This window comes from Macrotis lagotis, chromosome 1 (assembly GCF_037893015.1).
Source record: "Macrotis lagotis isolate mMagLag1 chromosome 1, bilby.v1.9.chrom.fasta, whole genome shotgun sequence".
Taxonomy (NCBI): Eukaryota; Metazoa; Chordata; class Mammalia; order Peramelemorphia; family Peramelidae; genus Macrotis; species Macrotis lagotis.
Genome location: NC_133658.1, coordinates 611,232,624 through 611,259,672, shown reverse-complemented (window position 1 = coordinate 611,259,672; position 27,049 = coordinate 611,232,624). Strand labels below are relative to the sequence as shown.

General features: G+C 36.6%; 1 protein-coding gene across 2 annotated transcripts in view; it reads right to left on the bottom strand.

Annotated features, from left to right (window-relative positions):
- Positions 1–27,049, bottom strand: part of SCTR (secretin receptor) — an 81,964-nt gene that overhangs the window by 9,209 nt on the left and 45,706 nt on the right. Inside the window, exons 3-11 of one of the 2 annotated variants that reach the window (XM_074214995.1) lie at positions 24,239–24,346; positions 14,558–14,661; positions 11,937–12,034; positions 9,819–9,951; positions 7,858–8,011; positions 6,712–6,772; positions 4,669–4,738; positions 1,080–1,171; positions 440–578 (exon numbers count right to left, since the gene is read on the bottom strand). In XM_074214995.1, the coding sequence (XP_074071096.1) occupies positions 440–578; positions 1,080–1,171; positions 4,669–4,738; positions 6,712–6,772; positions 7,858–8,011; positions 9,819–9,951; positions 11,937–12,034; positions 14,558–14,661; positions 24,239–24,346 (959 nt within the window). The remainder of the gene's footprint in view (positions 1–439; positions 579–1,079; positions 1,172–4,668; positions 4,739–6,711; positions 6,773–7,857; positions 8,012–9,818; positions 9,952–11,936; positions 12,035–14,557; positions 14,662–24,238; positions 24,347–27,049) is intronic. The other variant, XM_074214996.1, reaches the window with a different exon arrangement.

Sequence of the window (27,049 nt, the reverse complement as noted above, 5' to 3'; positions counted from 1 at the left end):
GTACTACTGACTCCAGGGCTGGTGCTTTATCCACTATGCCACCTAGCAGCCCAAAACTACATCTTCTTCTTCTTTTTTTTTTTTTAGGTTTTTGCAAGGCAACTTCCTGAGAATTCTTACAAAGACTCTTGCCTATGACTCTAAAATTAGAATTCTAGTTCTTTTTAAGAATGTATTTTGAAAACTTTTTCAATATGCAGTTGGCTACCTTTGTATTTCCATGGATTTTATTTTGTGCATTTAAGGCAGTCCACTAGACTGTCAAAGGAGACACATACACATATACATGTGCACATGAGAGAAAGAGAGAGAGACTGAGAGACAGAGATAGAGAGAGGCAGAGACAGACAGAGAGACAGAGAGTGAGAGAGAGAAATCTCAGTTCTAAGGGGAAAGATGTTTTTCTCTTGCAGCTTAAGATTCAGTCTTCAAAAATTACCTGAAATGAGCCAAGGGCCAAATCAAAAGACAACTTTATCTCCATGGTGGGACTACTGTTATCTTCAGGGGAAAGAGCAAAGACAATATAGTGTATACCAAAGAGTGGGATCAGCAGAAGGGTGGACTTGGCCAGCTGCCTGTGGATGAAGGATATGAGAACAAAATGTAAATTTATCTGACTCCTTCAAGACCCAGAACAATCCCACTTAATCCAGGAGGCCTTCCTTGAGTGTGTATTTGTGTGTGAGAATGAGTGGGAGTCTGAATTTGTAAAATATGTTGTGGTGATGATGATAAAAAAATAGTCTGTAAGTTTTTCTTTTAAAGATTATAAACTTTTTTTAGTTGTTTTTTTTTTTGCAAGGCAATGGAGTTAAGTGGCTTGTCCAAGGCCACACAGCTAGGTAATTAAGTGTCTGAGGTCAAATTTGAACTCAGGTACTCCTGACTCCAGGGCTGGTGCTCTATCCACTGTGCCACCTAGCCACCCCATTTATAAACTTTTTAAGGACTGGGATCATGACCTTTATTTCGCCTCTTACCCCCACCCCCACCCCAGTACTGAGCACAGAACTGAAATCAGAGAGTGCCTGTTCACCAATTAGAGTTAAGTCTTTGACAACAAGGGCTTCACTTACTTGTAATGGTTCATGTCATTTCCTCTCATTTCTGGGGTTTTGAGCTTTTTCATTAGAATCCTTAAAATATTCACAAAAAGGATAAAGTTAACCTATAAAAGCAAAGGAAGATAAGTGGCAAAAGTCAGGAAAGATACTCAGATGTTGGTCCTCCACCACTTCTAGCATGGGTTAGTCTACCCTTCTTATCTCTATAAAATGCAATATAATAGATTGAATTTTATAAAGACCAGAGTTAAAATCCTGTCTAATATTTTTGTACTAGCAGAATGATCTTGGGCAAGTCAAAAAGTCCATAGTTTTAAAGTTGAAAGAAAACTTAGAGGCCATTAAATCCAACTTCTTCATTTTATAGATGTAGAAATTGGGGTACACATTTTTTAAAAAACCTTGCATAAAGTGTCTGAAATAGGATTTAAATTCGTCTTCACTCAATCTCACTAAATAAGTTTTTACAATTTGTAAAACTTTATCTTTTCCTCTATAATTACTAGCAAGAAAACATAAAAGAAAATTGTTTTTTCTTGAAATAGCACGGCAGTTTAGGGAAGGGTGGAACAATAGAAAAATATGCTATATTTGGAGTCAAGGACACCTGTATTCAAATACTGACTTTGTCACCTAGTATTTATATGACCTTTGACAATGTCCTTGACCTTGCTAAACCTTAATTTCCTCATCTGTAAAATGAGTGGGTTGGATGAGATGAGTACTATAGGTTCATCTCTAAATTCTAACACCAGAGCTAAATCCACAGTATGAAATGTTGGGAGCCTCCACCCTCTTTTCCTGAGACAGCTGAGTTAGGGGAATTTGGGGGAAAGAAAGAGTGATAATAATAGTGATATGAGTGTCCTTCACTAGAATGAAAATAGCAGTCAGGGAACTTATCAGGGACTTTGGCTGTGTCTATCTACAGAAAGAGTAGGCCAAAGATTCCAAACCTTATCACAAATTATCAGCAAGTACCAATAAAATGCAGCATGTCCCAAAAGTCTTAGTATAACTTTAAACTATCAAAACTTCAGCTATTCAAAAAACAGCTTAAACACTTAAAATCTTAAGCTTCTTTAAAATCTATAGTAAGTGATTAAAGCATAGAACTTCACTAAGACTTTTGGGACATCCTGAAAGCATTAATTATTCACATTTATGTGGGAAAGAAAGAAACAAACATTCATGTGATCCTTCCTCACAAGAACCCTATGTAGTAGGCACTATTATTATCCCCATTTGACAATAGAGAAAAGGAAGGGGGATAGAGGTTAAATGACTTGCCCAAGATCACCCAGTTTGTATGAGACAGAATTTCAACTAAGACCTCTGATTCCAGACCCAGATCTCTATTTAGTGAGCTAATATAGATTCTACTAGGAACCAAGTCCTGTGCTAAGCACTTTTTCAATTACTGTTTCAGTTGATCTTCACAATAACTCTGGGAGATAGGTACTATTATTATTATTATCCTACTTTACATATGAGAAAGCTGAAGCAAACAGTAGTTAAGTGACTTGCCCAGAGTCATACAGCTTAGTGGTGTCTAAAGCTGAATTTGAACTCAGATATTAATGATTCCAGGTCCAATATTCTTTTCAGTGTTTCATTTAGTTGCCTCTAACTAGGGAGATAATATAGAACAGGGCCACTAGATATTGTGGTGAATAGAGTACCAGGACTAGCATTAGGAAGGCCCGAGGTCAAATCTGAACTTAGATACTTCCCAAATGTGTGTGACCTGGGCAAGTCACTTAATTGCCTTAGTTTCCTCCTCTGTTAAAATGAGCAAGAGATAGAAATGGCAAACCACCATTCCAGTATCTTTACCAAAAAAAACCTCAAATAGGGTCACAAAGAGTTGGACACCACTGGAATGATTGGACAACAACAATATTATACACTTAAGGTAAAAAAAAACCACTCTGTTATAAGAATATTGTGAAGTAGATACAAAAGAATCAGTATGACTCAGGGGATAGAGTACCAAGGTCTGGAGTCAGGAATATACAGATCCAACTTCTCCTTCAGGCAATTATTACTTATGTAACCATAGGCAAATTATCTAATCATTTAGAGCTTCAGTTTCATCATCTGTAAAATGGAGACACTAAAAGCATTCATCATTACAACATTGTTGTGAAAAGAACATGGAACAGATATGATATGTAAAATGCTTCATGGGGCTTAAAATGATATATGAATAGAAATTATTATTATTATTAATATTGTCTCAAGTTTTGAGAAAACTGAAGCTCATATAGATTCTTACAACTTATTATATTTTCCCATTTCATAGATGAGAAAATTAAAGCTCATTTAAGTTCATACAACTATTATAAATATTTTCCCCATTTCATAAATGACAAAATTGAAGCTCATTTAGGTTCATACAACTAATATTTCATCCCATAGCTAATGTTAAGGCTGTCTAGGATTAGGGTTCAAAATGGGATCTTCCATTATTAGTTTCGAGTGCTTTTTCCATCTCACCAATCCTTAAGGGCCAAAAGAATCTTCAAGTGAAGAAGCAGAATGCAGCCCGGCAAGCCTTTGACTCTAAGTTCAGCAGTCTTTCTCCTGTCTGCCCCATACTTAACCTGCCCTACCATGTTAAGGCTAATAATAGCTAGCATTGATAGGACACTTTAAGGTTTGCAAAAACCTTAATAAATAATTATCCATATATGGAATAAACACATAGTCCTCTTGTGTTTTTTTCTAAGAGGATTTCTTGCTGGCATTTGTAGAGGAAGAGAGAAGGAAAAGTTACAAAATTACAAGATATCTTTTTCTGGAAAGATTTTAAGATATCTTTTAATAGATAACCCAATTCTTCCATAAGAAAACCAGATGGAACTAGTCTTAGCTTCCTAAAGACATTCATTGACCTCTTCAATCTTAATTCTCCCATGAGTCAGCCTGGTCAAGATTTTTCACTGGTCCCTTTTGATGATGGAAGGGGCCCCCCTTCATGGATTTCATTCCTCCCTTTTCAGAGGGAATTGTTTCCTCCTGAATCAAGTTTCCTCTATGTTTCTTTGCCCAGGAAGTCATTTTCACAAAGAAACACATGAAAAATCTAGTCATTGATGTTCCTCTTGCTATAAGCAACTGGCAGACTGGCCATAATTAATTCTCTTTCTTAATATTCAGGAAGCATATTTAGTCAAATGCAGTCTGTCTTCAGGAACTGCAAAGATTAAATCTATTCCTTCTTTCAATTAAAAACCCTTCCAATATTTAATGATGAATTTCATAGCTCCAAGTCCTCTGGACTTATGACATGTTTTTCAGATCCCTCACTATTCCCAGTGTCCTTCCTCTGAATAGACTTCAGGTCATCAACAACTCTCTTAAAATTTGATTGTAATACTATTATGAAGATTAAACCTGTTATAACTCCACCCAGTCCCCAATTCAAACCCTGCTTTTGTTCCCTTAGGCCCCCTGATCCTTACTTCACAACATTCAATGTATGTCTTGACTAAACTGGAACCATCTCTAGTAAGAATAATCCCTTTTCCACCTAGCAGTTTTCTAAACACTGAACCCCAATATCCATACTTAGGTTCTAGGAGGGAAGACAACTCACCAAGATAGAGACAATTGTCGGCCCCCGAATGATCCACCAGATCGCTGGGTTGATATTAATGTCCCAGCACCTAAGGGAAGCATATAGTTGAGACTAGTGTAGATTGTTATTATTGTATCCATTGTAAGGTAAAACAGATGAGGAAAGAACAGGTTTGTCATAAGGAACCAGGGGATGGTTAGCCCAGAGGACTTGGAGCCATGAGATTCATCATTAGATTTGGAATTGGAAGGTATTTGGCTTATGGATTAGAAAGCATCTAAACTAATTCCCTCATTGTACAGCTGAGGAAACTGAGAACTGGGGAATTTGAATGATTAGCCATAAAAACTAGTCCTAATTCAAATTCAGTTCCTGGGAAGGAAGGAAGGAAGGAAAAAAGAGACATTTATTAATCACTTACTATGTGCCATTCTACTAAGCACTTTACATTTGATTTTCACAACAACCTGAGATTGGTACATGCCCACTTTACAGTTGAGGAAACTGAAGCAGAGAGAGATTAAATGACTTGTCCAGGATCACTCATCTGAGGTTGGATTTGAACTCAGGTCTTCTTGACTCCAGACCCAGTGTTCTAGCCACTGTGCTTCTTTGCTATAAGTTTATCCATCTTTCTTTTACATCATGCTGTTTCTCCAAAATTGTTTCTCCATGTCAAATATGGATCATTTCTGTTACCCTGAGGCTTTGTGATGCTGTCTGAGCTGGAGGCTGCCAGTACCCCAAGCATCGAACTACTCTGCTCCTTCTTGTGGACACTGGAAGTTTTCCAGCTGAAGAAAATAGAAATTGGGGTTGAAAGGCAGGTAGAATAGCTGAGAGGATGGAATGCTGATCAGGAAGATCTAGGTTCAAGTCTCATCTCTGACATGAGCAACTAATTTTTTCTCAGCTTCTCTTTCCTTATCTGTAAAATGGGGACAATAATTATACCTGACTCCTGGGGTTGTCATGAGCATCCAAAAAATACACAATTCATCTTTAAAAAAAAATTATGCTGTTATAGACATTCTTGTTTTAGTCCATAAATTTAAAAATAAATGAAAAAATACCAAAACAAAACAAAAAGATATGTCAAAGGTCTTGACATTGGCCCATTTGGCCTCAACTGGTGCAGGAATGTCTGGGCTGAATCTTTCCCCCACTCCCTGAAAAGGGGAAGATTTCGTAAAACTCCAAGAACCTGGCTCAATCACAGTCTTTGAAGGGGCCCAGAGAAACACCATTCACAGCTAACTGCTTTTCAATGATGGGGACAGAGTCATGATTTCTCCACAGTGAATGTTTGCATAGTTTCTAATCATTATGATCCCTTCCACTTTCATCTCCCCTTCCTTTGCCATCCTTGCAGATTGCCTCATATTCCCCCCTCCAGCCCTCCAATATCCCCAAAAGAGTTCAAAGTTAGTCATTCAGTCACTGCCACTAACAAATAATTGTGCCAACTGCAATTTCCCTCATAGCATCACAAGAATCTTAAAAACCTACATGAGGAGGGAGGGCTGCAGAGGAGGATTCAATAGGAGATGGATAAAACTAGTTTTTAGTTTATTAAAACCATAGTAAAGCAAAATATTTGCTGCAAGAGGTTTTTCTTTTTCCTTCCTCCCGTGGGTTGAAAGGGAGGAAAAAAATAAATCTTTGTTCATTGCAAATAAAATTAGATTAAGGAAAGAAAATCATTGAATAACTATTTGAAGCTCTTCAGTCCTGGTTTCCCTTGGCATTACAGCCTATTTTAAAGATCAACTAAGAAGGGAGAAAATGAAAAGAGAGCCCAGAAATTGAAGGAAGATAGTCTAGTTCATAGAACTGTGCCACTACTTTGGAGTCTTACACCTCAGGTTTCCAAGGACATATTGGAATCCACCTATCTCCTTATATCCTCCTCTCTCTTCTGTCCACTCTCCATCCCAGTTTGAAAACTATGGATCTCCTTTGAAGCACCCATAAAAAGCCTCCTTTCTAAATGTCCAAGAATTGAGTTGAGGCTGGCAAGCCCCTTTTGCCTCTTTTTCTCAAATATGGTTGATAACTTACCCATTGTCTTCCAGAAAGTGTCGAGTGATTGCCCATGGTGTAACAAAAACTGCTGGAGAACCTGGGAGTTTAAAAAAGAAAAGACTAATTTCTCAGTGTATTCCAGTTAAGAATTTGTTTGCATCTCCATAGCAGCCCCCTTTGCATCTTCTCATGACCTCAAAGCAAATTATTTCATAGATTCCTGGGCTTCCAAACAGTTTAACTGGGAAAGGATTTGAGGGACCTGCCCTCCCATGATAGTCTGTCTAGGGCCAGGAGTTCTTTCAGAACTTGGACAAGTCCTAGGACAAGAGGGTTCATGAATGCCTACACATAATAGAAACCTAATAAATTGATTTGGGTTGATATTTGATGAAGAAGTTTGGAGCCACTTGGACAGTGGGGATTTCTCTACTAGGGTAGATCAGGGAGACAGTTTAATGAGCTAAGGCTATTATGTCAGAGTTCGACACTTTCAAGGTACTACACTATCTACAAAACAGATTTCTTTCTAACCTCATACATACTTCACATTGTTCTTCCTACAAACCTTTGCTTGTATGATTTCAAATTTCTTGAAATAATACCTCTGCTCTTTGGATGTTAATTTTCTCCCAGTTCTTTAAAGTTCACATCAAATGCCATCACTTTTAAGAAGTCTTCCCTGACCCTTCTATGTCACAGCATATCATGCATTATTTTATATTGTAGTTATTTGTGAATGTGTCTATTTCCCTGCTAGAGTATAATTTCATGATGGAAGTGGACATATCCTAGATAAACCTTGTATGTCTTTCAGCATCTATTAAAGTGTTTGTACATAGGAGATGTTAATAAACATCCAGTGAATTTAGAATTTAATTAGAATTTAGATGAAAATTTTACATGGAAGAACATGATTAAAGCAGTTGGTTGGAACTGGCTTTGAATGTCAGGAGAAAGAATTATAATATCTTTGAGCTAATATAGGCCTTAGGAATCACAAAGTTCAATCCCCTTCTTTAACAAATGGGGAAACAGGCCCACAGACATTAATTTACTTCCTTCAATCACACAGATAATTAGTAGCAGAACAGAGACTAGAACTCAACTTTCCTAACTTCTAGTTCAGTGCTTTTTTATTAAACCACCTAGTTGACATTTTATTGTTGTGGAGGAACATACCCCATCCAAAGATGATAAAGTATTGGAGAACTTTCTTATCTGAGAAGAAGGAGATGACTAGAAGAGTATGCAGATAGAGGCCTTCTACTAGCAGCCAGCTATAGTTGGTCAAAGTGCAGTACTGAAAGAAGACCATGAGGGTTTTACAGCCAACCTGAAGAGACAAAAAGACAGGTTGAGCCAAAGAAGTCATGGAGGAGAGTTTGGTACAGAAATTGAAAGTAGGGATGGGAGGTTTAGGATCTAGGATCTAGATAGAGACTGGGTCTCTTCTGGACCTTATTTAATCTTCTGCCTAATTCTCACTGGTGCAAAGACTGGGGATAGAAAAGAACTCTGGATTGCAGACTTCTTTTGAAAACAATGCTCAGACTCCAGTAAACCCAATAATCCCATTGTCTGATCAAGAACTGAATGTGTTAGTTAGTTAGTAACCATTAGTTACCGAGGAAAAAGACACATGTCACAGAATGAGAGCATTAGAAGGGAAATTTGAGAAAGATTAAAGGAAATTTTGATTTGGTTAGAGATGATTGACTCCATCTTGGTCACTTTGCAGATTCAGGAAAATGCAAGATCCCACTGGGGATGGAAAGTGATTGGGCCAACATCTCAGGGGTAGAACAAGGGTAGAACTAGATTTGGAACACAGATCAGTTCCGTGCTTTTTTCCTCTACCATTCTGAGTGACTTTTGCTCAAGGAACTGTCTAACTGATAGGGACAGCACAGTTCTGACCTTGAGGGAGTCTGCAGTTGAAAAGAGAGGCCAATCCTTGTCCCCATAGAACTTCCAGTCTTACAGAGGCCTCAGGACAAGCACACATGAAAAGTACTAACAACAATATGTTATAAAAATGAAGAGCACAGTGAAGATTCAAGTATCTGTTGTTGCTTTATATAATAAACTATATGGATAAATGATCAGTGTTGTAAGGGGGAAAAATGAAGAGTTGAATCAAGGACACCTTTCTCAAAAACAAATGAACAAAACATCTTGAAGGAAATCAGTATTTTCTTTCATCTTTTCTCAGATAATTATGTTAATAATAAACTTTGGAATGCCAGGGTGGGATTAGAACCTCTAGATTTGTCTTTGTAAGTCTGAGAATAATAATGATGGTAATCATTATTTACATTTAAATACCACTTAAATGTTTGCAAAGTTCTTTATATATCATTATATACATAATTCATTATGCATATTATTTATATATTAACTCATTTTATAAAGGAAAGTAGGCAAAAGACCAAGAAAGTCTCCAACAAAATAGAAAGAAAGAAGGGTTGGGTTGCATGGAGTTGAATTTGGGTTAGTGGATTTGAAAGACAGAGGATTAACAGTTATTCCATGTACTCATAGGCAACTTCCAACTACAGATACTCAACTTAGTAGGAAGGATGTAGACTATTCCCTATAAGTAGTTTTGAATTGTAATATAGGGAATTTGTCAATATGACCATTTTGATACAGAAAGATTTCAAAAAAAATTACTTCCAGGAAGAACCTATTAAACCTATTAAACCACTTAGCTGACATTTTATTGTTGTGGAGGAACATACCCCATCCATACCCTATCCCCATACCCCATCCCCACCTTCTTCCTGTGGAAGAAGGATTAGTTTCTATATTTTTCTTTTGAAGTCCAGAAGCATCAAACATACCATTCTTGTCTGTTTCCAACACTCCTGCTTAAAGCCCAAACCAGATCAAAATAATACTGGAAAATATGTGTAACAAAAATAAATAAAAATACAACAAAATATAGATAATATCAAAATGTAGTTTTTTTAAGTGAATGCATGGCTGGCAGGGATTCTTATATATGGTTTATATATGGTTTAGTAGGCCCCAATTCTATTTGACACCATTGATGTATGTCTTTGTCCCTTTCAGGGACCAGCATTATGAAACTAGCCCAGCCCTTCCTTAAGACATGAACCAGAATTTCATTGATTTACCATTTGGTCATCACAGTGGGTAACATCATTGGAGGAAAACAGCACTGAATCTTTGATGAAGATGGACAAGGCTCTCAGGATGAAGGATACAAACAGGTGCATGTGGATGTAGTTCCTGGTACAGTGGAGTTTTCTGTGATAGAAGAAATCATCTCTTACAGTTGGAAGGAAACTTTGAGACTTACCAAGTCTGACCTTCATATTTTACAGAGCAGGAAAATGAGACCCAAAGAAAGGAAATGGCTTGTCTAAGGTCAAGGAGCTATTTGGTGGAAGAACCAAGGACACCTAACTTCCATTACCATATTCTTTTCTCTATCTTCATGCTGCTCCCATAAAAAATGATGTTAGTGAGATTTAACTAGAAAACCCTAGTTTATTCCAATAGCACTACAATGCCTAACTTATATGTGATTTCTCTTCCTTAAACTTTTAAAGGGTTTTCCTATTCCTTATCTTCTGGCTAGTTGGGAAGGGACAGAGATTATTTTCCCAACTTGATAGGTGGTAAAATTATACTATAGCCCAAGGAGAACAAATGCCCTTTCAAGGTCATACAATGGCCATGTATTGGAGCAGGGGATCAAACCCAAGGATCCTGTATCCCAAGACCAAGATTCTGACAAGAATTCATGCCCTGTTTTGAATCTGGAGACAGGGAAGAAATAGGAGGGAAATTGAACCTCAGTGGGAACAGTGTTCTAGGGATCAAAATTAATAAATATATGTCTATATAGGACACTGAGGCCCTTTAGAAATCCCAGGATCTCCCTTCTACCTCACCAAAATCATTGTTCCTAGTCAGACTTTAGAAAAGAGGATCGCAAGATAAATAAATAAAGGCATCATTTCCCAACTGATTAAAGGGAAGAAATGTCTCTTAAAGGAAGGTCTTCTGAGCCCTCTAGATCTCTCACAACCAAAGCAAATTTATTCTGATTCTTCCATTTGCTGTTTACCATTATAAAAAGAGGAGGGGGGAAAAGGGCATCCACAATATAATTTAAACAGGTCATCAAATAACTTCTTGGGACCAAAGCCGATTTTCTTTCCTGATGGAAGTTACCTTATTTCAATATTCAAGTGAGTTGGTGACTGGAAGTGGTTTGAATGATAGGGAGGAGAAGCTCATTTGTAGTTAAACATTTGTTAAAGAAATCCCACAAAGCCTCTCTGTCTCTGTTTCTCTCTCTCCCTCTTTCCACCTTCCCATTCTCTCTCTGCCCTTTTCTCCCTCTTAAATCAACTTCACAAGAAAGACATTTTAGTGCATTGTTGGTAAAGCTAAGAATGAATCCCCTCTCCCCCCATTCTGGAAAACAATTTAGAATTACATGAGGAAAGTTACTAAACTACTTTGACTCAGCAATCTTGCTGAGGAGAACATGTATCACTAATGTTTGTTCAAGACAGAAAGGTCTGCTATACAACAAAATATTTGTAGCAGGCCTTTTCGTAGTAGCAAAAAACTTGGTATATCCATCTGTTGGAGAATGTCTGAACAAATTAAAGTGAATGTATTGGAGTACTATGGTGCTATAAGAAACAATGAATATGAGGGATTCAGAGAAACATGAGGATACAGTGTGAGGTAAGGAAAAAATGTAAACAGAATTTATAGTACTATAAATGAAAACAACAGTAAGGTAGCAGAACTCATGTTAAGGGTAATAATAATAATAATGATTGTATAGCACTGGTGATGAGACATACTTCCCTCCTTTCAATAGAGAGATGGGAGAATTACTTCCGTCAAATTAACTCAATGTTTTGCTTAGTTTTCATTGTTTCATAGTTTTAGGACAATAAAGGACCTTGGAAAACCTCTAGCCCAACAAATGAGGAAACTGAGACCAGGGAAGATTAAGTGACTTTTCCAAGGTTACCAAAGTAGTAAGTAGCAGAGTCCATGTCCTCTGGCCTTAAAACCCAGGACTCTGTTCTACTGCAACAACAGCCTTTGTTTTTCTTTGTGAAAAGGGAGGATTTTATGAGGCAGCAGTAGGAGGGATATTGGGATTCATCTGATATGAAAGGGAAAAAGCACCAAGAAAGTTATTGATTTTTTTTATTCAGTCCAAGGTCAGTATCTACCAAAGGTTGCCAGCATCACCTCACCGGAAGGTTATGAGAATGCCCAAAGCAATCAAGAGCATCACCAAGGAAGTGCCGTAGCCCACAGTGTACATGACTTTCAGCTTCAACAAGTAGGAGTGCTGAAAGGAGAAATAAAAAGAAGTGAGCCCCATTCCTATTACCTGAAACAACCCCTTCCTGTCGATTTTTCCATCCCGTGCTCCTTCCCCTCCTTCAAAACCTATCTTTTCCAGGAAGTCTTCCTTTTCAAACCAGTCCTAGTTGATCATCCCTTTTCTTCCCCAGGGTCTAAGTCACAGAATCACAGAATTGTGATAAGGGCCTTTAGAGAATGAGTCTCATCACCCACATAAGGACTCTTCAGTACTATATCCCTGACAAATGGGATCCAGCCTCAGGTTGAATATTTCCAGTAATGGAGAGTTCATGGCTCCAAAGGAAGTCTAGTCTTTTGTCTTTTATTCGGTCATTTTAGACATGTCTGACTTTTCATCAGGCCCCATTTTGGGGTTTTCTTGACAAAGACACTGGAGTGGTTTGCCATTTCCTTCTCATTTTACAAATAAGGAAACTGAGGTCAATAGATGAAGTGACTTGCCCTGAATTAACAGCTAGTAAGTGGTGCCTAAGATCAGATTTAAACTCATAAAGATTAGTCTTCCTGAATCCAAACCAAGTGTTCTATTCACTGTACCACTTAGCAGCTCATTATTGGTTTTAACCCATCTGAAATATTTTTTTAGGTTTTTGCAAGGCAAATGGGGTTAAGTGGCTTGCCCAAGGCCACACAGCAAGGCAATTATTAAGTGTCTGAGACCAGATTTGAACTCAGGTACTCCTGACTCCAAGGCCGGTGCTTTATCCAGTATGCCACCTAGCTGCCCCCCAAAATTTTTTCTTAAGGAATATCAACTGTATATTTGATAAGCACTTCTTCCATCTTTTCATTAAATTCATTGATAAAATGCTGAACAGAAAAAGATCGTTCTTTGTTGATATCTCCCTTGCAGGATTAAGCTGCTTTGAATGAGGTGTCTCCATCATTAAATATTGAGGATAAAGGGCTACTTTGAAGCAAACCTCTCATCTCATCCCTAGTAAAACTTTTTACCTGAACTTTCTCATGGTTCTAGGTAGCAGTAGTTTTAATAACTAGTGTCTCTAATAACTAGTTCATTAACACCTACCAAATGAGAAGTTACTATAATGTAGCACTGTTTCTATTAACTATCACAATACAATCAGCATCCTTATCAGATTTGTACAGACATTAACTTTTGATAACTATCAAAAGGGCCCAGAATATCATATAAGGTATGTTTAATATAATTTTCATTTTCTCCCCTGGGTGGGGACCCCTGAAACAATCAGTATTATATGGTCAATATTTACCACAGAGTACCAGTTCTCTAACCACTTAACATTCACTAAGGCAAAAATTTAAATATGGATAGCATTTTTTACAATGTCATACTATCTATCAATAAGCAAGAGAATTTTAGTGACTTTGACACTTCGTTTAGTGAAACTTTGAAGTTGATACCAATGGTATCAATAATTAAATCAACTAGATGATCTTGAAATTAAATTGGAAAACCCTACTGCCAATGACAGCCTAGGAAAGAATTTTAAGTAAGAAAAGAAAATCTTCCCTGGATCTTAGCAATGCAAGGGCACCTCTCCTAAATAGAAAAGTCCTCAATTAAGTGCCTCTCAAATGTCTCTAGTCTAAAGATACTTCCCTGATTTCTTTCAAGGAGGAGAGTAGAAGCTTATACTCATCAGCCTAATTCCTTCCCATCAAATGGTAGTAAAGACAGAGATAGAAATAGAGAAAGATAGAGTGAGAAAAAGAAAAAAGAGGGGTGGGAAGAAGGGAAGAGAAGAAGGAAGGAAAGAAAGAAGGAAGGAAGGAAGGAATGAAGAAAGGAAGGAAGGAAGGAAAGAAGACAGAAAGGAGGAAAGGAAGGAAGGAAGGAGGTTCATTCCAGAAACATCCCACCTTATACTCATATAGCCTTCTGTGATTATGGTAGCCCTCTGAGAAGATTCTTTGTTGTTTTTTTTTTTAGGTTTTTGCAAGGCAAATGGGGTTAAGTGGCTTGCCCAAGGCCACACAGCTAGGTAATTATTAAGTGTCTGAGACCAGATTTGAACCCAGGTACTCCTGCCTCCAGGGCCGGTGCTTTATCCACTACTCCACCTAGCTGCCCTCTCTGAGAAGATTCTTACATGCACATATCTCTTTCCTCAGTATGAATTGTTTCTTGTTTTTAACAGTTACTTTTACATTTATTATGTCATCTAGTTCAGAGAATAACCCTAGGGTGAGAGATAAGTAATATTGTTTTTCTCACTTTTTCATGTGGGGAAACCGAAGAGAGAAATTAACCCGATCAATCAGTCAATCAACAAGTATTTATTATATAGACATATATTGTAACTCACAATTCCAGGCACTGTGAGATACAAAGACAAAAGTAAAATAATTCCTACCCTCAAGGAATTTAGGAGGTGGACCTAGGATCCAAGGATTCTGATTGTGATCCCAGTGTTAATTCCATCTTCCTGCTCTGTCTCTCTCCAGCCCTGATATTCTCATTACTGGTGTTATACTATATAATATTGAGTGTCTCACTCACCCTCTTATCATTGGTGGTATCATTCACATCATATCCACATGCCTCATCAGTTCTAACGAAGGTTTCAGACCAGCCACCTTGAGTACAGTTTCTAAATACAGAACCTGCAGGTACAAAATGTCACATGTGGGTAAGAAGTTAGGAATCACAACTCCTGTCTCCTTGATAATTATCTTAGGGTGAGTCCTAGCTCACTTTGTTTCAATCATTGTGTTCTCTGTTTCTTATTTTTAACAATACAACCAGATCCTAATTATCTGCGAAGACTATATACTGAAAGAACCTGACCAAGAACACCAAGTTCAGTGTTCACTTCTGCTTCTCTAACAGTGACTCTTTAACCCTACCTCCTTCCCTGAACTTCCTCCACCATGACCCCTTTTCCTGACTCTCATGTCCTCTTCCCAAAGAACCTTGCTCTCAGTAGTCATTATTGCAAAATAATTTAACACATCTCAGTCTCATCATCTGTAAAATGAAGATTAGGGTAAATAAACTCTAATTTATGCTGGCAAGTCACTTGTCTAAAGTCATATATCTATATAGTGACAGAGAGAAGAAAAATCCCAGGTCTTGTGACTCCTAGCCAAAGAAGTTCATGAACATTGTCTACCATTTTAGTACCTAAATATCCTTTAAGAAAGTTCTTCAAAATATCTAAGCTCACATCCTGTTTTCCTTTCTTCATTTATTTGAAGACCATTCAACCATTATTCTATTGGTCTACTTATCATTATTTATCTGAGTTTTCCAGCAAGTGATTTAGAGAGACAGAAATTCAGATAAGGAAATTCCTTCTCATTTCCCTATAGAGAACTTGTCAGTGGAAAATTTCTTCTCCTCCTGGACTTCTCATCAATTCTCCTGTAGAGTTGAACAAGGAGAAGTGGGACAAGAAAAAGATTATTTTCTGAAGAAGCTATTTCCAAAAATAACTTGAAAATACATTTCAAGGATGATTTCAGAAAAACTTGTGAAGATTTGTATTAACTGATGAAATGAATAGAACCAGGAAAACAATTATATGAAAATAATATGACAAAGACAAACACTTTTAGACTCTGGAACTCTGATCAACACAATGACCAACCACAATGATGGAAAATTTAGGATGAAACATGTTATCTATCTCCAGATAAAGCTGATGGACTCAGTTCATACTAAGACATTTTATATGAGTATACATTTGTGGTGGGTTTTGTTTTAATTGCTTTCTCAGTGGGGTGGAGGAAGGTGGAGATTTGGAAGAGAATATAAATCTGAAAATAAAATAAAATTGAATGGGGTTAAGTGGCTTGCCCAAGGTAATTATTAGCTAGGTAATTATTAGGTGTCTGAGGTAGGATTTGAACTCAGGTACTCCTGACTCCAGGGCTGGTGCTCTATCCACTGCACCACCTAGCTGCCCCAAAAGAATAATATTAAGTAGGGAGTAGTCATAAGAAAAATAAACTTACAGATCCTGAAGGAGGGAATTAAAAGATAACAAAAGATCTAAAGTCTATGAAGGTTTTTATACAAATAAAACAAATGTAACCAAGATCAGAAGGACAGCAGAAAATTGGGGAAAATTTTTATGAATGATTTATCAGGTAAAAGGACTCATCTAAAATATATGATAAAAAACTGTCAAATCTATAAGAATAAGATTCAGTTCTCAAATGATAAATGGGCAAAGATATGAACAGGCAGTTTTCCAAAGAAGAAATCATATGAAAAAACATTCTAAATTATTACTAGATATCCTTTGACCCAGCAGTACTACTACTTGGTCTATTTCCAAAGACAATTAAAGAAAAAGAAAAAGAATCTACATGTTGTAAAATATTTATGGCTATTTTCTTGTAGTGGTAAAGAAATGGAAAAAGGCAGGGATGCACATCAATTGGGGAATGGCTGAACAAATTATTGTATATGATTTTTTTTCTTTTTGCTTTTTGTAAGGCAATGGGGTTAAGTGATTTGCCCAAATCACACAATTAGGTAATTATTAAGTGTCTGAGGCCACATTTGAACTCAGGTCCTCCTGATTCCAGGGCTGATGCTTTATTCATTGTACCACCCTGTGGTATATGATTGTGAAGGAATACTGCTGTGTTACAAGGAATAATGAGCTCAATGAATTTAGAAAAACACAGAAAGACTTGCATGCAATAATGAAGAATGAAGTGAACAGAACCAAAAGAACACTGTACATAGTAATAGCAGTATTGTTTTAAAATGAATTTGAATGAATAAGTTATTTTGTTTCTTATAAATATCCACATTAACTATAAAGGACATATGAAGAAAAATGCTGAGTCTTAGAGAAAGAACTAACAAAAATGTTTGTAGAATAATTTTACATATATATGTATATATCTATTTGTATCTAATGGTAGCCATCTCTAGGGTGGGAGGGAAGAGGGAAGAGAAAAAAGAAAAAAAAGAAATTTACATGATAATTTTATTGTATATTTGAAAGAAATAGCAAGTTGTGCATAGTAGATTTGCAGTTTTACATGCAATCATCTTTTTTATTGTACCTTGTTATGAAAATGTTTGTTATTCCATAATTTAAAAATAAAATAAATAGAAACTGAAAAAATAAAGTATGTGAAGAAATGGGGAATGACTGAATAAATTATAGCATATGAATGAAATAGGATATTACAAAGTCAATTATTATGTTATATGTGCCACAAGAAATAATAAAAGATATGATCTGAGAGAGAGAGAGAGAAAGAGAATGTGGTTTGAAATGGAGATTCATGCTTTCATATAAATTTTTTTGTGTGTTTTAGAAAATGGCTGCTTAAAATTTTTAAATTAAGGGGCAGCTAGTGGTGCAGTGGATAGAGCACCAGCCCAGGAGATAATTTCCTATCTGTGTGACCTTAGGCAAGTCACTTAAATGAAAAAAATTAAAAAAAATTAAATTAAGAATGGAAAAAGAAGATAATTAGCTTACAAATCTTGTCACATCAGAGTTACTCAAACCCTCTAAAGGAATTTCCACCCCTACAGGATCTTGGCAGGAAAGAGAGAAGTTTTGAGAGACAGATAAGATCTGATAAGAAACTAGCTGGATGAGAAGCCAACTTGGCTTTCCCTTTTTACTCACTCCCATTGGCCACCCAAATAATCTTTTATATCTTGTCATATCAGTTGTTGCTTCTGTTGTCAGAGAACAGGAGCTCCTTTCCTTGATTCAAAGTGCTCCTTGGAACTTGGGCCAAATAGATTTTTGTTAACTGTGTTGAACCTGCACTGCACTTTCAGGTCTATCTGACTAGTTTAGGGGGGGTGTCAGCATTTCCCTGTCACTAGAAGTCTGGGCACTTCTCTCTTGGGGAGGAGATCTGGGACTGTTCCTGGTTTAGGAAGATTCTCTAGGCCAGTGGTAACAAACTCAAATAGAAATGGATCCCTGAAGGCCATGCATTAACTTGGAAAATCCTAAATTAACATTATTTATGTTTTGTTATATTTTTGTTTATTGTATTAAGCATTTCCTGATTATATTTTTATTTGGCTGAGATTGCTCTCAGGAGTTTTGCCCTGAGTTTGACACCTCTGCTCTAACCTGGTCCTGTCAGGGATTCTATCCTTAACTAGGCTCCAGAACAAAATTTGGAATAGTGAATGGCACTAGTAGTTCTGAGATGAAAGGGAAAATAAACTTCAGGGCAAAGAGTTCTGATGGCAATGTCAGATAGGGACTGGCAGAACCCCACATATCCACCAGTCTTTTTGGAGATAGAATAGAAAATTGAAAAAAAAAGAAAAAAACAAGAGGCCCAGATTAGGAGGGTGTGATGGAAAGAGGGCAAGTACATAATCATCTGCTTGGGTACCTGGAGGCTATAGGAAATACAACTGTGGATCAAACCAGGTTTTAGGCAGGGGATTCATTGTTTAGATCTGAAGATCATCTAACTTAGTTTCCTGCCTTAATCTGTCAGGATTCAGGAAGACCAATCAGGTTGTGATCTGAGCCAGAAACCTAGTGCTTTTTTCTTTCTAATGAGGAGTTCCTTCTAAGTAGCAAGTAATTAGAATGAAATAATTCAGTTTCAGGAAATAGAATGTGAGTTTAAGGTACAGTAGACCCTCAGCAAAATTGTAAAAAAAGATAAAGTTTGTCTTTCCAATTTTCCCTCAACCTTTCTCAGTACCCTCTCCTCCTCCTGATAGACCCCTTCTCTTCCTTCACTTCTTCCCCCCTCACTGCCCTTTAATCCCACTAAAATTTAACTGAAAAATTTAGAGTATGACACCCTCCTCCTTCTCAATAATATTTGAATTTTCTAAATCTCTCTGTGAGAACAAAAAATTTTCAGAAGTCAAAGGAACATAGGAATATATCTCCAAAGAAGAGATTTCAGGTAAGGTTTCCAGAGGAAGTAATTTTAACCTAGGGATTCCCTGCCAGGTACTTCTCTACTTGTTTCTTCTAGCTATCCAAAAGATGAGCCCCAAGGAAATGACTTGTTTTTCCAGTTTGATAAGTAGCATCTCTCCCATCTTCAAATTTGTTTTAAGTTAATATTTTTAAAGTGTCTATTATTTACAGGATACTGCTGACATTCAAGCCCTCCAAAAGGTGAGACAATGTGTAAGGCAGAAGAATTTCCAGGGGATGAGATTTTAGAAAGTTTGGGTGAAGAGAGCCAAGTATTAGATGGGTAAACAGAGGAGTAGGTTCAATGCTAGTTCAGCCTCTAACTATGTAACTCTGGGCAAATCCATCTATTTTCTTTGTTTGTAAAATGAGGCAACTAGATTGAAGAAGCATAAGTCTACTTGAAGCTAGACCTAGTTAGCTAGAGCTAACCTCTTTCCTACCCTCCACACACTGGTAACAAATGGTCATTTAGTCTGAAGACCTTCAGTGATAGGAAACTAAGTAAAAGAAGAAATTCATTTCCTTGGAAGGCAGCTCTCATTGCATAAATATTTCCTTATACATATGCAGCTAGGTGTAGTAACACTGCAGTTGGAGTCAGGAATAGCTAGGCTCAAATCACATATTTACTAGTTGTGTGAGTTTGGGAAAGTCACTTAATCTCTGGTTGCCTGTTTACTCATTGATAAAATAGGGATAATAGGAACCACCTCTTCAGAGTGTTGTGAAGAACATAAGAGATAACATATGGGCACTGAAAACTTAAACTACTACTTATTCCTAAATCTATCCAGCTGAAATCTGCCTAATAGTTCTGGGTAACTGGTGTTCCAAAGAACCTCTTCTACATAAAGTTCTTCAAATACTTTAAGATGGTCTCTCTGGAACTTCTCAGAACTGAAAAGAACAGTGTCATTCTTGGTAGCAGTTGGGCACATAGGATAGGACATGGTCTATATTTGCAGGCTAGATGAACCTGAAACTGGATCTCAAGGTTCCAGCTTCATTTTTTTTATCTTAGGTTCCATTCTCTGATCGGAAGTAATCCACTGGTAATCCTGAGACGAATGTTTCTAACCTTTGAGATAATGTCCTGTGTTCAGGAGACATCTGAGGCTCAATGGCATCAATGGAAGTTTTTTTTTTTAATGCAAAAACACTCTTCTTGGAGATCAATGACAGGAGGATGGTCCCAAATCATGCATGGCTTGCAAGAAGTCATGGCCTTTTAGGGAGTTATTTGGATAAAGAAGATCTGAGGTGAAGGTAGAATGGCTTTTCAGCAGTCCAATAAATAGTTCCATGTTTCAATGTTTTAAATAATAACCTCTAGGAAGAATGGAATAAGATTTGTGGGTTACTATTTCATGATTCATTTAAAAATTTGTATTTTAAGTTTTTCTTTTATGTGGGAGAAATTAATAGCCATCTTATACCTAATCTACTTTATCTATTAAGTACCTTTAAATTCTCTATTGGGAAGGTTTTAGACATGAAACAAACATTTTCTTGAAGTATATATCTTCATGATTCTGGAATATAGCCTGAGCTCTCTCTTTAGAGGCCAGGGTCTCCCAGTCCATGGTACCTGTGCAACTGCAGAGCAGAAAGATCCCTTCCTGGGAAAAAGTATTTCCTCACCTAGTTGTCAGTGACACCTTTCCTTTTGTCACTCATTATTTATTTTGTATATATCCTATATTTTCTTGTTTATTTTATCAAATTACTAGTTACTTGATGGCAGTATTGCTCTCATTTTTGTATTTTGTATTTTATATTTCCTGTATCTAGTACCGATTTCTAGCAACTGGCACATATTTGTTGACTGATAGATTCTTTCTTGTCATCATCTCATCCATGCTAAGAGATGATCCTATTTCTTCTTAGATCTTCCTTTGCCCTTCAACATAGTTGTAGTTGTAATAGTGCAATTTATTTTTTATATTTATGACTCATTCTATGTTCCAAAGCTCTGAATCCTATTTTTAGCAGATCATTTCTTTTAAACTTCAGTCTTACTTATCTGTCCTTACTTCCATCTTCTGTATCTGCATTTTAAAGTTTTTAGTTGGTTCGTCATTATTCTATCTTAACTATCTCTTTAGACAGTGCATTCTACTGCTCTCTTCATAGAGATGATCTTCTTTAAATTATTATTGGTCAGATGCTCTCAGAAAAATCTAGAAATACTTCCTTGAAATGAGGCAAAATGAAATGAGCAGAACCAAGAAAACAATGTACAGAGTAACAGCAATATTTTATGACGATCAACCATGAATGACTTAGCTATTCTCAGCAATATAATGATTCAAGACAACTCTGAAAGACATGATGAAAAATGCTATCCATCCCCAGAAAAAGAACTGATAGATCAAAGCATAATTTTTTATGTTCTTTATTTTTCTTGAATTTTGCATGATTATACATGTATTACCCATTTCAAATTCCTTGCCTTCTCAGTGGGGGGAGGGAAGGGAGAAAGAGAATTTAGAACTCTAAATTTTAAAAAAGTTTTTTAAAAATTATTTTCATTTGAAAAAAAATAAAATTCTAAATAATAAAAAATACTACTGGTTCTCTTCACTTTTTTCTTTTCTTTTCTTTAGTTTTTTTGGTAAGGCAATGGATTGAGTGAATTGCCAAAGGTCACACAGCTAGGTAACTGTTAACTGTTTAAGGTCACATTTGAACTCAGGTCCTCCTGACTCCAGGGCTGGTGCTCTATCCACTGTGCCACCTAACTGCCCTTCTCTTCACTTTTTTCTATGACACAATTGCATATCTGTGTTACCTGATTTGGTTGAGAATATTCTTCCTCTTCCATGCTCAATTTAAACTCTTTTTGATCAAATTCACAACTTTCTGGGATAATATATTTTTTATCAATCATCATTAGCTATACTTTAGACTTGTTTGAGTCATCATTCTTATATTTTAAACAATGGTCTACAAATAGATACCATCTCTTCTTAGCTGCTAACTCTTGAGGCTAACTTTGGTAGTCCTTGTTTGATGTAGGAGGGTTTTGTTTTTATAAGGCAACCTCTAATCTTGACCAAGAATCCTTCTTTCCTATATTAAGCTATGTTCTGAAAATCTCAATCCCTCTGTCAGAGCACAGTTTATTAAGAAAATTTTTTTGCTTTACAAAGTCATGTTTTATTGATGAAACCCTTATTTTCAATGAATTTCTTGATGAAACTTTTACCTTAATCAAAGATGAAAAAATATCTTTGACTACAATCAAGGACAATTCTAAAGGACTTGTGATGGAAAATACCTTCCCCATCTAGAGAAGGAATTATGGAGTTTGAATGAAGACCAGAGATTGCTATTTTCAATTTTTAAGATTTGTTTTCTGTATTATGGATTTTTTCTTCTTGTGATCCCCCCCGATTTGTCTTCTTTTACATCATGATCAATATGGATATATGTTTAACATAATTTATACATTTATAACTTAGATTTCTTTCTGTCAGGGGGAGGGGGGAGTGAAGAAAAAATGATAAACTCAAGACCTTACCAAAAAAAAATGATTGTTGAAAACTATTTTTTCCTGTAGGTGGAAAAGCAAACAAATAAATTTTATATATACATATACATATACATATACATATACATATACATACATATATATATATATATATATATATATATATATATATATATATATGTATATATGATAGCTTTGCCCAAAAGGTCAGTTTGCCAGGACTTCATCCTTAAGCAATACTTTCTTCCAATTCAATGATTCCAGATTTGTGGAGCTGTAATACTTCCCTTGATATCTGTATAATGAAGTTCTTTACTCTGTATAGGACTTTCAATACAGTTAAATCATTTCACCCTCACAATAAAAAATAATAGACATGGGGGCATTCAGTGGATAGAGCCCTGGCCCTGGAGTCAGGAGTACCTGAGTTCAAATTTGGCCTCAGACACTTAATAATTACCTAGCTGTGTGACCTTGGGCAAGCCACTTAACCCCATTACCTTGCAAAAATCTAAAAAAAAAAATAATAGACATGGAATTGGAAGCCTTGCTTCCTAAGATCATACAAGGAGAGTTTGTGGCAAAGGCAATAACTCCAACCCAAATTTGAGGGCTTTCTCTCTACTTCAGGCTATTTCCACTGGACCACTCTTCCTTTCCTTCTCCCTACCTTGATAGCCTAGTAGAGAGAATAGAAATAAAAAGGTAAAAGAGACCCATACAGAAGAATAGGCAAGAACAGATCAAGTGTTCATCCATCTAAGGTTGGGAGAAATATCTCAAGGATTGTGGGAACCTTGAAGCTACTAGAAGGACTGAAAAAGCAGAGCAGCAAGCTGAGGGGAAGAAAGAGGAAGACTCTGTAGCCACAAATCCTGGAATTATTTGCTATCAAGGGAAATTGGAGCAAGAATCAATAAGGATAATGAGATAGCTAGAATTTGTATAATACCTACTATGGGTCAGGTATTGTGCTAGGCACTTCGAAGCTATTATCTTATTTGATTCTCACAACAAACTGGGAAGAAAGGTACTTTTACTATCTCATTGTACTGTTGGGGAAACTGAGGCAAACAGAGGTTCAATGACTTGCTCAAGGTCGCACAGGACATATTTGAACTCACATCTTCCTGACTCCAAGTCCAGTGCTCTATCTACTGTACCAATCACATGGAAATTAAGCAGAAAAGTTGAGATTTGAACTTAGATCCTCTGACTCCAAATCTAATATCTTTCATTAGAATACACTGTCCACTCCAATAGTAACATAAAATATTGGATGCAGAAATGATCTTAGGCAGCTAGGTAGTGCAGTGGATAGGTTTCTGGGCTTGAAGTCAAAAAAGACCTGACTTCAAATCCAGTCTCAAACTTCCTAGAGGTGTGACTTTGGGGAAGTCACTTAACCTCTGTTTGACATTGGAGAAGGAAATGGCAAAGCCGTTCTATTATCTTTGTCAAGAAAACCTTCTGGACAGAGATCCACAGGGTTTCAAAGAGTGGGACACAACTGAATAACTTTCAGACACCAGACTCCAGGTCAACTACAAATATGCTAAAGAAATGGGGGTAGGGGGAATCAAGGAGGAATGGGAAATGAAAAGATTGAAGGTAAGTTATTGAACCTTTAGCTGGAATCTTTATACCAAATTAGGACCTGGGATCCAGGTTGGGGAAGTTTACCTTCAAAGTAGGAAAGGTCTGGAGAAAGTCTATGCTTTTCCCCTGTACTAAGTATCCTTGATACTTACTCTCCCAGTCCCAGAAAAGTCACCCGGTTAGGAATGAATTCTGTAATTACCATTTTTTCCAGTGACCATTTGGAGGAATTTTGGGCATTCAGCTTTCACTATCTGTCCAGCTGAAGAGGATGGCCAGCAAATCATGTTGTCCCATAGTGTTGGGCAACCTGGAAGAGAGTAATAATAACAATAGAAACCATCTGCTAAGATCTTGGGATCATTCATTCAGGATCTGGAAGGGGTCTTAGTGGGGCAGCTAGGTGGTATAGTGGATAGAGTGCTGGGCCTGGAATCAGGAAGACCTGAGTTCAAATTCGAACTTAGAAACATACTAGCTATGCCACCCTGGACAAGTCATTTCACCCTGTTTTTCTCAGTTTCCTCATCTGGAAAAGAAAATGACAAATCATCCAGTAAGTTTGCCATGAGAAACCCCAAAGGGGTCAAAAAGAGTCATACACAACTGAAAAACTAAACAGCAACCATTAAAGGACTTTAGAGAAAATCTAGTTCTGGGGTTAGTAAATTAAGGCCTGAGGATCCAGCCTGCCTATTTTGGTACCAACTTGGAAACTAAGAATAATTTTTGCATCTTAAATTGCAATAAAATTTCATTTTAAAAATGTAAAAACCATTTTTATTTTAGAGGTAGTACAAAAATTGGTACTGACTGGTGGTCAGCAGACCAATTTGCCCATGTATAGTCTAACCCTTGTATTTTCCATAAAAGGAAACTGAAGATCAGAAATAAGTGACTTGCTCAAGTTCTTCAAGTTAACAATAGAGCTGGCCCCCAAACCCAGATTTCCTGACTCACAAAGCAAAGTTCTTTCTATAAAAGGGCATAATTAAAATAAACAGGGAGAAACAAAATTTTTTTCTTCCTTTTCCAGCAGGGATTGCTTGCATTAGTGTGCTCTTCAATCATAGCCATTGATGATACTTTAGAAGGGAAGATACCAACTCCTTAGCTTTTTGAATGGATTTAAGAGATAAGAGGATGTTTGTAACCAAAGTTAAAGGGGAACTTTATATTTTTGCCCACCCACACTTGAACAAAGGGAACTAATTAGAGTATCTGAAGTTTGGAACCCTTTCTGTGAATTCTCAGGATTCAGGGCATAAGGTAGAATTTCTAGAGATAGGGCTTCCAGAATTGGTGCACCTCCTAATAAATTATTAGAGATTAGACCTGTGGATGATGCTGAAGGAAAGAAAAAAATCAAGCTTTTATTAAACACCAGTTTTTAGCTGTTTTAGTCAGGTTCAACTCTTTGTAACCCCATTTGGAGTTTTCCTGGCAAGGATATTGGATTGGTTTGCTATTTCCTCCTCCAGTTCAATTTACAGATAAGGAAATGGAGGCAAACTGGATTAAATGACTTGCCCAGGGACACCTAGTTAGTAAATGTCTGAGATTGCATTTGAACTCAGGAAGATGAGTCTTCCTGACTTCAGGCCTAGCACTTTATCCACTGGTCACTTAGTTGTCCACAAACCTCTTTGCTGCTGTTTTTATCATGAAACATATTTCACCCCTGTGTACACTATATTAAATTTTAAAAAGTAATATGTCTTATAGGAACCTTACTAATCACTTGGCAACTACAAGATTGATATTACTGTTAAGTTAAGCATGAATATCTTATACAACCCAACAAGACAGGTTGATTAAGAACTGACAACAGTAAAAAATACACTCATGAAGCTCTGTGGATAGATGCATGTAGAAGGCAAACATAGGCAAACAAGTTGCAATATTTATTAACTCTAATGCCAAGATGCAGTAATTTTTTCCATTTTAACAAATAACTTTCACTAACAGTCATATTTATTTCATACATACTAAAATATATAAGGGCAATTATAGGGGATATGCTACATTCATACTTTAGTCAAATGGTATGACAATGAGATATTTGTGACAACTCATAAAAATAAGCTGTCAACCCCATGAAAGTAGCAGGAAGTATTTATAGTGCTTTGTTCAAGATATTGAATAAACTGACAAACATTGTTGAAAACAGCTTTATCTCTTTGCTATATTTTCCTTTACAAAACAGCAAGAAAATAAAGTGGTTAATCTTTTTTGCATGTAATACAAGACAAACTTACCAAAAATATCTCCAAGATGCTAATACCACCTACTATTTTTGATGCTTATATGATTAACAGTGATAGCTGTAGTATGCTGTTAAAATTTTAATAAAATATTTTAATGAAATACTTTTTTACTTTAAACATAACAAATCAGATTGCAGATATAACCTGAAAAGTCTAAGGGAAGGCAAAATGAATTTTCATGCTCCAAAGTTTTAGGATGATGCGGTTTCTAACACTGCATCAGAAGATACTGATTCTGATGCAACTGTGTAATGAAATAGTCACTGTTTTGAAAGTCTCTAAATGACAGCAAATCCATAATATAAGAAATGCCATTCTTCTGTTCACAGGAACTTTTTGGAAGCTAAGCATTTGAAAGAACTGTTCAGTTTACCTATAAAATCCATGATTTTTTATTTTCTTTATCAAACATCAGAGAGCTGATGCCATAAGCACATGAATTGGATTTGAGAGAAGAGTTGCTGTGCTAAGTCACCAGTCCCACTTTCTCCTCCAGAGTCATCTGGGTTCAGTGGCCAGATATGAGTCAGGATGATTGGAGATGGATATGAGGCAATCAGAGTGTGCCCAAGGCCACATAGCTAGTGAGGCCAGACACTGTGCCAACTATCCATAATGTTTCACTATATAACTATATAGAAAACAAACTTGCAGGAAAAAAAGAAAAAAGAAAGTAAACTGATAGCAAAAAATGTTGTACTCTATGCATCAATCCCAGAATAAGCTAGAATTTTATGTCCCCCAAT